General features: G+C 33.3%; 1 protein-coding gene across 1 annotated transcript in view; it reads right to left on the bottom strand.

Annotated features, from left to right (window-relative positions):
• LRP1B (LDL receptor related protein 1B) overlaps positions 1 to 12377 on the bottom strand; it is a 585099-nt gene that overhangs the window by 200326 nt on the left and 372396 nt on the right. Inside the window, exons 33-35 of the mRNA XM_065670655.1 lie at positions 5155 to 5295; positions 3055 to 3180; positions 1865 to 1996 (exon numbers count right to left, since the gene is read on the bottom strand). Coding sequence (XP_065526727.1) covers positions 1865 to 1996; positions 3055 to 3180; positions 5155 to 5295 — 399 coding nt within the window. The remainder of the gene's footprint in view (positions 1 to 1864; positions 1997 to 3054; positions 3181 to 5154; positions 5296 to 12377) is intronic.

The raw sequence follows: 12377 nt of genomic DNA, 5'->3' as shown, positions 1-12377 counted from the left end.
ACCAGACAACTTGGTGAGCCCTACTCAATTTCATCCTTCCTCAATTCCCATTTTTAAAAGTTAAATATTACTACCTGTATCTTATTCTCAAAAACCACTAATTTGATATTTTCTACTGGCATCCAAAAAGAAAAAATCCCAACCCCCCAAAAAGAAAAGATGCAAAATCCCCAGTACAATCCTAGTATCAGTATTTTAGAACTAAAGGTCAATTTTCAGGCTTCTGTATTACATATCATAATCCTATACAGCTTGCAAGACATGAGTTCAAACACAGTATTTTTTAAGTATACTATAATAAAAACTACAATCCCTGGAAAACCCAATTACATAGTCTTGGTACTCTGTCATGAATATGTGTACCTACCACTTCTCTATCATCCTGTGGCTTTCAAGGAATAGATGAAATCAGCTGCATCATAATTTTTCCCATCTAAGATACATGTATAAAGCACTGGCTTTTAAGTATATTTTTAAGTCTCAGTAGACTGTGATGGAACTTTGCCTATGATGTAACAAAAACTCTGAACATTAGCTGTTACTGATTTTGAAAGCAAAATATACCAGTTTGAGAGCATTGTAAAATGTTGGGTGAATTTGGAATTTTACTAGGCAGAGTAGAAGTACAAGAGTGTCACTGTAAAAGGCAGGCCAAAAGAAAAGACTTTAATGAATTTAACTCCTGACCTGTTAATAAGTTTATAGAGACATTTGTGCAATCAAGTAGTCAAACAGAACAAACAGGAACACGTCTGTTTTTAATCTGAAGCCGTATTTTAATATATAGTTAAAAAAAACATAGGATCTCTTTGTGCTGGATTCCCAGGCAGAATTGATTTCAAAATTAAGTACAATGGAGTATGACAAAATAATCACACATTTCAGGAAGTCAATGTCCTTATGTATTTAACATAGGTAACTTAAAATTTTATATATAAACTACTAGTTTGGAAACTCTATGGTTAAAAAAAAACCCAAAACTGCTCATGTAAGAATCAGCTTAGAAGGAAGGCTGGGCAAAGAGCTAACGGCTCAAAAATAAGGAGATACAAGGTGTTTTCAGGTCACTACTTGGTCACAGATTTCTTACTTTCTGTAAGGTAACCAAAAATTCCTAATGTTTTTTGAAGTTATTCAGACACACTTTAGTTCCAGTGGGAGATGTATCAAATTATTTTTCAGGACATGAACCTTATTTTTTTTCCACCTTCTTTCACATGCATGCAAGACAAAAACCTAATTTCATAGGACATTTGTGGTGGCTGTGCAAACTACAATCTGTTTCCTATTTATACACTGCAGTGGAAAGGTAAGTAGTGTACTTGAGATACATGCGCCTGCTCTTCAGGCTGTTAGAGCTCCCACTTCTGAAGGGAAGAAAGAGATACAAAATTGGCTTGTACATTGCAGTGAAGAGGCTGAGCTTTATTGGACAGAAAGAAAACTATGTCATTTAGTTGTCAAATCCACCTGTTAGGTTAGAAAATTCTGGGGGAAAAATGTCACGACAGCAACAAGCTTTTTTCTATAAGAAAGGAACTAATAAAACCTGCTTTTCTACAGATTTGAGAACTTTCTGTAAAATCACCAGTTTCCTATTCAAGTTCTTAGTGATGTCTCCATTGAAAAACAGCAGATAGTGATGCTAATGTAGTCTACATATACATAACAAGTTTTTCTATTTACTGTAAATAATAAATAGCTACAGGTTAACACTGTAGCACACAACTTCCAATTCCCTTAAATATAGTTGCAATTACTTAGAAGGTTTGATAACCTTCATTTCATTTGATAACCTTATTTCATTTATAAGAAAAGTATACAATATTTACCATACACACAATAAACTATACATGACATTTACCTGCATGGAAGTCTATGCCCACAGCAAATGAAGCTCCAGATATAGGCATTAAAGCATCCATTTTATCATTTGGATCAAGAGGAATCCCTCTAATTCCTTCATGAACAGAATACATAAGAAATGATTCAACACCTATGGGAAAAATAAAATAGCTGATGGGAGCAAAATCAAGACTTTCCCAATTAAAAAGACCCACAGAAGTAATAAGTACTAGACACAGTTTTCCAGTATGGCTTCATAGTTTTCCAAAATGATAAAGCCATCCCTTTGAAAAAATAATCGTGAATTCATATGGTGTAGTTCTAATTAAATGAGAAATGCAGTCTCATAAAGAAAAGGGAATAGCTGCCCATTTCAAGCATCACCTTCTAATTAAGTAATGAGCAGTAATGAAAATTAGAATTTAAGAAATTGGTTTTGAATCATGAGAAATTTAAGAATATTTTCAGTGCACATCTGCACTTCCTGTATATATTTAGCAAGTGACAATTTTAAAGAACTTGTGGAAAGAAGGACTCAAGACTGAAAATATTTTTTTGAGGCACAGGATTCATCTCGCCTCATTTAGTCATGCACACTTCCTTTATAGACAACAGAGAGAAATACACAGTTTTAGTGAACAATGCAGTTGATGTGTTTGAAATGCCTAGTTTAGTGTTAGATTAATCATATTCCAGGTGCATTCTATTTCTATTAAGTAGGGAGAATTTCTATTTCTATTAAGTAGGAAGAAACTCTGTGTAGAGGTCTTGTTATTTGTCATTCCCAGTTGAGATGAATCACACCTAATTGTTCATAACCAAGATTAGAACAAATACTTTGTTGCCCTAATCTGTTCATATATTAGAAAACCTTTACGAGACATTATTCAGGGTGACAATACCTAACTCCTTATTGAAGAATTTTAACTACCATACACAAAAAGTCCTATATTTTAAATACAGGATTCATATATTTTAAATACACACTATATACCAATTTTACATTAATTAACAACTGAAAGTTATAAATATCCAAACAATTAAATGTAAAAGTAAAAATTACTATTTTAAAAAAGAAATTTATTGTCACATATGAAAAACACTGAAAAAATAGGAAAGCCACATTTATGTTGCATTAAAGAAAGTTTATATACCTGTTACAGCAATAAAATTGAAGTTAGTGAAAATAAATACTGAATGTCGTTTTACCTTTGCATGCCATGCGGTTTTTTTGAAGGTTGTAGCCTACTGTACACACACATGTCCTGGTGGTTTCTGATGTTGGTAAACAAAGCTGGGAGCATCCGCCATTGTTTAACTGACAGGAATTGCTACCTATTACATGACGGGAGAAGAGACAAGAAAAAAACAAAATTTGAACAGTGCAATCCTGACTAAAAATGAGTGTTGGCATCAATTTATTATTATTATCAAAACCAAATTTTGTCCAGCTAACTTCTTTTAAAAATTTAGATACACATGTAACATTTCAGGTTTTGGTACTCTTCAATGCTTCGCTCTTGCAGCATTTATCTGTGCACTTAGAATACTTTTTTTCTTAGAATATTTTTTAATACCTCAATTTTCTGAAGATGAATCTGCCCATTTTAAAGTAAAAGCATATGATAAAACTGAAAATACCACAGTGTTTTGATGAATGATGAAATCTCACTGACATTAGTCTAGAAGGTAATTTATTCTAAACAATGAGGAAGTCATTGATCATATTGTATTCATTCATCAAACGTTATACCAACCTCATTATCTTCTTGAACCAGCATTAGTTTAGTATATCTAAGATACACTTAAATGTGACCTCACAGATCCATGCACCTGTATCTTAACTAGGACAATATTTAAGTAACGGATAAACACTTTTTAGTAAGATTTATATGTGTAAATCTACTAAAACATTTGAAGAATTAGCTGATTACAAGTTACCAAGCCCATTTGAATCAGAGCACTACATATCACATTTATTTTTGCATTCCTAATTTTGAAGTAGAAAGCATTTCTTCATCTAAAATTATAGCCATATTTTAATGATACAACCATACAAATGGAAAAGGCAGTTGAGCTTTCTAAGTCTCAGGTACCCTTAGAAAATTAGAGAAATTGTAAGGTAAAAATTAATCTGGAATGCCAAATTTGTATACAGAGAAATCTGTAAGTGCTCTCATGTAATACTTGTTGTCATGTCACTTTGATTTATAAAAATGCAAGATGCTAATGAAATATGTGAAGATTCTCAAAAAAAAAGGTGTAAATCCTATCTATAGTGTTTGACTCCTATAACCAAAACCCTGGCATCGCTCTCTGTCAAAATATAGATCAGCAAAGTGACTTTTTGCTATGGTGAAATCACAATTAAAGTTCAGTAGTACAGAAACCTGTTAATTTTCTTCACTTTTGTACAATGGAAGACACATCTTAACACTACAGACACCAGATACTGTTAATATTTGAGCACTCGTGAGGCTATCTGTATACCTCCGTGATAGGGAGTTCAAGCATTTTAAAATGACAGACACATAACTGAGTGCCTGAATTATTACTTGCTGCTCCATCACATTTAAAAGTAACAGCCAGGCTGGCAAAGCATCTCCAGCATTTCCTAGATTATGTAAAATCGCAAGTTCTCCCAAGAGCACTTACTATAGAACTGAATTAATATACTCCATACACAGACTTTTTGTTACTGTTTTATTGTGATAAAACATCCTGTGTTCTTTTGGAAGCTTCTCCTCAAAATGAAATAATTTGATTCACCTGGTTCAGTAGCTGGAATCAGAAATAATATCTTTCTAAAGAATCACCCAAATGTTTTTATCTCTGATCTCCAAATTCATAAAACTGTGCATGATCCCAAACTACACTTTTTCATATTATCTTAGTTCCACTTTGCCAGATAAACTTTGGCAGCATGTTTTTGCTTTTTTGCACTTTTGATTTTTGCTACTGTCACTTCTGTCAATTTAGATGAATTAAATTGTCTTAAAACACATATATAGTGAAGAATCTTAATGAATTCTCTTATAATACTTAAGATTTGAATAATTTGAGATGAGAACACACAATGATTTTTTTTTTTTTTTACTAAAAACTTTAAACTTTAAATTCAATTAAAATACATTGGGCATATATGGTAAAGCAATTATCCTATTATATTAAATAATAAAAAAGCTTATTGTAATTTATCACTGAATTACAATGAAATACATACTGTTCTATCCACATTTGGAGAATAATATGGGAAAAAGATACTACGCACTCTTGAAGTTGGTTGAACATGCTTAAAGTTTAACATACCTTGCTGTGCTGCTTTATCATACACTTTCATATGTACAACACCTGAAGTTTTATTTCTCAGGACAGTTGGGTTTCTTCCATCTCTTTTGTTGCAGGTGCCAATCTGAGCTAAGTTCTGGTCTGCCCACCAAAGCTTTTTATCTGTAAAATTTTTAAGTTTTAAAAATTAAGAGGGTCACTATCAAGTTACATATGTTTGAAATCTAAGGTGGGAAAAACTTTTGAGGTTAATTCTCAGATTGATTTTACGGAAAATTGCTCAAGCATAAATAAAACAGGTTTGACTTTAATTCTAAACCCACAAAATTTAGGTTTATAAATGTACATTTTTTTTCTTTAGGTGACAGGCTTACATACATTTTTAAGTGGAAAAACTGTATTATGCACAACTCATAACTAAAAGTTACAAAACCTTATTCACAGATCATGTACTACAACATAGGGTTTGCTCTCGAACTTTGCTATATCCATTCATTATGTACGTAGAGATGACAGGAACTCTGGCTCCAGGTTTTCATTACCTGAGTGTTCAAATTAAGCAGCATGACAATTACCATAAAAACAATTAATATTTTTTTACTCTTCAAGAAATTAGTGAAATTCCCAACTTACATTGAAAGTAACTTTTAAACATAATTTACACAAGATTTTAAAATAACAGAAAAAGTGAGACATGCTATGCACACACAAGCATAACATTTCAAACCAACCTTGTCAATTCATGCATGTAGAGTACTTGAATCATAGTATGAGGGACTTGCCAAAAAGTTAAGAAAAAGAATTGTCACTTGATACGCAATTCCAGTACATGCAAATTACTTTGCTGTGGCTAGATTTCAGGTGACTTTAGTCATAAAGATTTCACTTAAATTTGGATGGGATTCTAAGTGCTATGTGGACAGAAACACCAAGTCTGATCATATTGCTATGACTGTATTGGTTACTGTGGAACATAAACATTCATTAAAAAGAAATTAAGATAAAAATGTCAGTATTAATGTAAAGATAATCTTCATAACAATTTAAAAATCTGTATATGAAGATACACAAAGAAACTTAATTTAACAATTTCAAGAAGCTGAAAGAAGGTGTATGTGACTTATATATTCTCTACTTTATTTCACTTGCATCACTTCAGGAAAGATTAATTTTTAAAGCCCCACTAACAATTTAAATATCAACAATAGGGATTACTTTAATTTTATTCAGAAATATACAACACTTATTAGTGTTATCAGTTTGTCATTTTGAGACTTTGATTCATTACCTGCTGGAATTAATGAAAAAGCTTCTTCAGTTAAAGTATTTCCTACTCTCTCATTCATGAAACGAAAGATAATAAAATGCCTAGGTGTCAATGGATTATAATTTCTTTAAGGTAATAATCTTTACTACTTTTCCTCAAATCAGTATTTCTACCAAGTTTTGAATATTTCATGTTTCATCACTAGTCCACAAATGGACTAAAAAGTAAGCCATAATAACCGCAAGACAAAAAAAGAGAAAAAGATGACTTATCTGGAAACACAACATGAGGAAATAATGCAAACAGAATAAAAGAGTACGAAATATACACTCTTAAAATCCTTCTCAGCAGCCTTCATAGAAAATTTTTATTCCTTATTGCTAAAGCTCGGATGGCAGAATAGGGTAAAATACGAGGTAAGCATATAATAATATGGTAAAATAAGAGGGAAGCAATTAAGAGCATCAGAAGAATGCTGGAAATGCCCCTTACTCTCTTGTTATTTCATATACCCCTCCACATATAAAAGGACATGGTTACTGTCTTTACTATAGCTCTGAAGGATGACATCAAGACCATAGAACTGCTTTCTACAACAGCTACACCCTGTTTCAATGAAAATGCTGTGGAGACAGTGGAAAAGCTCTGCAGTATGGCACTGCTACTTGTAATGCCCATACTGCCAGGTACCACAGCCATGTGTCATCAACTGGGGGCGCCCAACGACTGTTCACCCTTATGTCACACCTGAGACTATCAAGACTTGAGAATTGGGTCCTACCATGACATGATTTTGTGACGTGCCATGTGCCAGATTTCACATATACAAGCACCAACATTGCACACTCAAGGTGGAATCATTTGTTTAATGCCAACTAACGTATTCTACATAAACATATTCCATGAGAACATGGTGATGGTTCGGTTTAGAGGAAACTAAAGAACGCAGTGAAACTGCATAAGTGGATTTCTAAAAGGCAAGCAAACTTTTGTCAGATCCAAAATAATAAACATAGTAATGATGCTTACTGCCTAATTCTAACAGACTAAACACTTGAGAATTAAACTTGCTTCTGAAACAAGGACTCAGCTAACTCACAGTGACTGAATGTTCACAGTGAAGAGCTTCTTACCTAACCAGTGTCAAGCCCTTCAGCTGTTTCCCTTATAACATAATCTTTTCATATTTATCATAATTAATGTCAGCTAGCTTGTTCCCATTATTCATCAATCTCACTGTCTGCTGGAAGCAAAGCAAATCAGTCCTTTCCTATCTGCGTGAGACTGAAACACAGACCATACCAAACAGCCAATGCTAATTCTGTCATCCTTCACTTATAACATAAAACCATTATTTCAGTGAAGAACTTCCTGATGTTTCTAGCTGTAGATAAACAAATCCAACACAAGGCACTGCCAGCTGCTTCTATTAAGTGTAAGGGAACAACATCCTGCTGTATTCTACTTTTCACAGTAAAGACATAAGATACTACTGTTACCATAGGAAAAATCAACACACAGAGCTAACACAACCTTTGTCTAAAGATTTCTTTTTGAAGTGTAACTAAGAATATGCATATGCCATACACCCTTGACAAACTCAAAAGCCAACCCATACAAAAATCTCATCTGACTGAGCCTCAGTAATTCTGGAAAAGAGCAGCATGATGGTCTGTCTGAATTCTTCCCTTTGTCAGTAGCCAGCTGGCCACACAACATGCACTAGCCAGGATATCACTTCATGTGTAGTTCCAGAGTGGCAACAGCCTCTGCTTTGTTTTGACACAAAGATGGGGAATGGAGTGGAGAGAAAAAAAGGGGAGAAATTTAAGGAATATGTAAGGAAAATGGGTTATTGTGCTAGTAAATTGTAGACTTGTGAATAGTGCAAAGCTCTTAAAGTGCTTGCAGTAGAGATATCTGTTGTGAAGAGCAAGAGAGAAACTGCAGTGAGATCTAAGGATGAAAGACGTGGTGTATTGAACTGGAGATATTATGGAGAGAAGGTTATAGAATGAAGCTGAAGGTACTGTGTTATTAAGATTCAGGAGACATGAAAGCAGTCTGCACCAATTTCACTTTTGCTGAAACAACTGATGGTTTGAGGCTACTTCCATAGAAAATCCTAAATTAAAATGCCTACTTATAGATGGAAATTCAACAGACTTTAATTAGGAGGAAATTAATTTTCACAAGTGAACAAAATTGCTTGCAATGCTAAACATTAAAACCAAACTATAATCAAGAACTAAGAAATCATGAGAAGGAGGGGATGGGGGAGGAAGCAAAGCAGGCTCTACGTCAAATGCCTCAGATTGGATTTCAAACTCAAACTGAAGTAAACTAATAACCAAACACTGACACAGAAACCAGTCATCTGATTTCAAGTCCTTAACACGTCATTCCACATTGTCTCTAGAGCACACATGGATGAATAATGAATGCGATGGCCTCAATGTCCCAGGTAGACAAGTTCCATAGTCCATAATACATTTCACAGTCTCTGATTCTTTTTAAATTGAATGCCAGAACACCAAAGTCCTTACTCCCTTCATAAGACTTAAGCAGTATGACAATCTCCTTCCAACACATTGTGGCTTATCAGTTTTTCTTGGCTTAGTCAATAACCAAATAGATCGAATCAATCAATCAAATGAAATATAGTTCTGGCACTAGCCTTGTAGGAAGTCTCAGTAAAGAAATGAGGTTTCAATGGCCCATCTCTGTTGTACTCTCCAAGTTAAGAAAATTGTATAAAAAATAAGCACAAGCAACTCCCTTCTGCTCTCAGCCTTTTGGAAAAGTAATCATTTTAAACAAACTGAACTAGCTAACATTTCAATACCATATCATCTCAGATTTCACCAGCAGTCTCAAAGGCAACACAATGTAGGCTTTGGGTGAATGTTAAAGTTAACCATGAAAGGGAAAACAACCGAAAAAAGGAAAATATATTATAGCAGCAATTTGAATTCAACTTTATCTTCAGTTTGTCACATGTATTTTTAAACTGGAACAATGTAAATGGCAATATATGGACAATAAAACATGCTTTGCAGTGAGTTAAAATTTCACTCATGACTACATTAGAAGTATTAATTACCGTGGAATACAATCTCACAGCTGTCTTCTACATGAAAAAAATATGAACCTCTCTTTTTTTGTCCAGTTACATATCTTTTAATCATCTTAAATGAAATAACTAAATGGTGCAAGTCTATATAATTGTAGTTTAACATCATCAGCATTTTCGTTTCAGACAGAAAACTGTAGATGAATAGAAAATAAAACCCCAGAATGAAAAAAAATAAAAATCCTTGTTAGCATAACATGTGGATAAACATTTAATTAAAATTTTAAGTTATAAAATCTTACTTAAGTAATATTTATTATTTGTTTACATTGAGGCATTATATCTTTTTGAAACCTATATGGGTAGAGCATGGAGAGTTAAGCAACAAAACCCATGCAAATCCTGACATTGCAGGTATATTAAAAAAAACCCCAAAACCCAACAAGCAACCAAACCCAAACCCCAATTTAAAAAACAAAAAACCCCACAAAAATCCACAAAACCCCAAAACAACAGCAAAACACAAAAAGCCCCCCAACCCCCCAACAAACACAAATCAAAAAACCCCACAAAAAAAAAAAAAAAAAAAAAGCCAACACCAATAAACCTAGCAAAAACCTCCATCAAAACCAAACCAACCTGAAACAACTCACAAATTCTGAAGTACAGACATCTTAAGCTGGCCAGCTACAACTTAAGACCTACAGAATACAAATTTAATTGTTCAGAAACTGCTGGGTGGCCTTTATATGCCACAACACAGTCCTATACCAAAGCAACTCAAATGTATTACACAGCTATTTTTGACAATAGTTCTAAGCAGAGTCTTGGACTATCTCTCTCTGTTATTAACATATTTCTCTCAGTAGATAAGTCACCTGTGACTTATAGTATCAGGATGAATTAATCTGCTTTACTATTAATTTTTAAATATTACAGATTATTAAAAAAAAAACAGTTGACTTTAGAATAAAGACAATTTGCTTTCATGAAATAGGGAAGAAATAATGTTATTTAAAACCTTTAAATATCAAACTGAAGTTAAATTATTTGATTATGCTAAGAAGAGTTGTTTGATCAGTAATTACAATTTTGTTGCAGAAACTAGGTCATAACATATATTAAAACTGTTGCATTCATCCATTTGTTGTGTAATTAGCATTAAGCACAGCAACATATAGGGAAACAGCAATTTGAAATGCCAAAAATTGCTACACTAGCATTGTGGACAGTCCTTTGGAGATTTTAAGCAGCATTCTGAATGCAAATTTTGATGGGCCATTAGTTTTCATTAATGGTGGCTTGAGTATTTATGGAAGTCAACTATGCACTATACTTAGAATCGGGCAAATTGCCTAAATATATTTCATATATTAATGTTAACGTAATGAATGGTGTTACGGCAATTAGAAGACTGATGACTTGGAAAATTAAGCTGTATGTATGTGAAGCTTTCTCATCTAAGCAACCCCTTTCACTTTGCAATTACATCCAGCAAAGTCACAGCTCCCATCATCTGAGTTACTCAAAATGCATTCTGCTGTTACTTTTGAAACTTTATTTCAAAATTTATTTTGAAACATTTAACTGCATGATGAAAATAAACGGCAGCATAAATATATTTCAGTAACACAAATCCACGTTTTCTGTCTAAAATGAAATACTATCAATGTTACTGTCTGTTTAGATTGTTTGATAATACACCTTGATGGCAGTATTATATACAGTTTGTGCTCAAAAGACATTGCTCTAATATCTGCACTCCAACTGAAAAGCTATCATATACATCTGAGTTTGTTTTTATTGCTGATTGATTTTTTTCATATTAATTTCAACAGAAATAGCACTTATACATAGAATTATTCACTACATGAAGTTACTCTATGTTATACTAGTAAAAAACAACTAGAAAAAGTCTACTACTTAGTATCATGGAATACTTCCTTCGAGGTTTCTACCACAAGTATTTAAAAAAAATAACCAATAACTCAATAACTCAAACCTTAACACAATATAGGAAGGATTTTCTCAATGTTGAAAAGAGTATCAGTGTACTGTATAAGAAAATCAGGGATTCTTTCCCATGGAACATCCTGAGTTTCCAAAACAGTGGGTATATTTGTTATGAACTTGTGTGAAATGCTGACAGTAAAAGATGTAGAAAATTATGCAGGGTGTAGCGTGCCATGAAACAGGTAAGTTTCTAAAAGACCAGGAGAAACTTCAGAGGTTTTTGAACAAAATGCTAAGTTAATATAATAGCAGAAGAAAGTTACTGTTGACCAAACGCAAGACAACAAACAATGGCCGGTAGTAAACAAATTCGTATTTTTTAATGGTAAGTGAACTAAGAATGGCTGATGTTGTGTACACTGACACTTTACACAGTGAATGTGGATACAAAGGTAAGAAAATGTAAACAGAGCCTGGAAAGGACTAAACAATGATAAACATCTGAAACTGTAGTGGTAACTTCCGGTTTACAAAGGCTAAACTGCAAAATAGAGGGATAGAAAGATGTACAGTGAAGATACTGAGGAATAGGACTAAATTGCCTGGTGAAGCTCTGAATTACTCCAGATAATGTATTACAAAGCAAAACAAAACTTTACTGGCTTTGTAGCATTGTGTTTTTAGTTCATACGACAGTTGATAACCATGGAGTGCCAACTGCTTCTCATGTCTTTTCCCTTTTTGAAATTAACAGAAACAAAGATCAAGGTAACACAGAGATATTAGAACAGCAGAGAGATCACTAAAGCAAGAGAGAAGACAGTCTTGGGCCTAGCTTCTGTCAGTCATTATTTTTTTATAGTTTCAAAAAATATTCTGGAACCTAGACTATAAGATATAGCAAAAAACACTGGAAACTGCCAGAAGATCTGTTAGTTTTCTGCACAAAGG

The sequence above is a fragment of the Lathamus discolor genome, chromosome 3, assembly GCF_037157495.1.
Source record: "Lathamus discolor isolate bLatDis1 chromosome 3, bLatDis1.hap1, whole genome shotgun sequence".
In the NCBI taxonomy this organism is placed as follows: Eukaryota; Metazoa; Chordata; class Aves; order Psittaciformes; family Psittacidae; genus Lathamus; species Lathamus discolor.
Note: the sequence above shows the minus strand (reverse complement) of the source record. Positions and strands in the feature narration are given on the sequence as shown.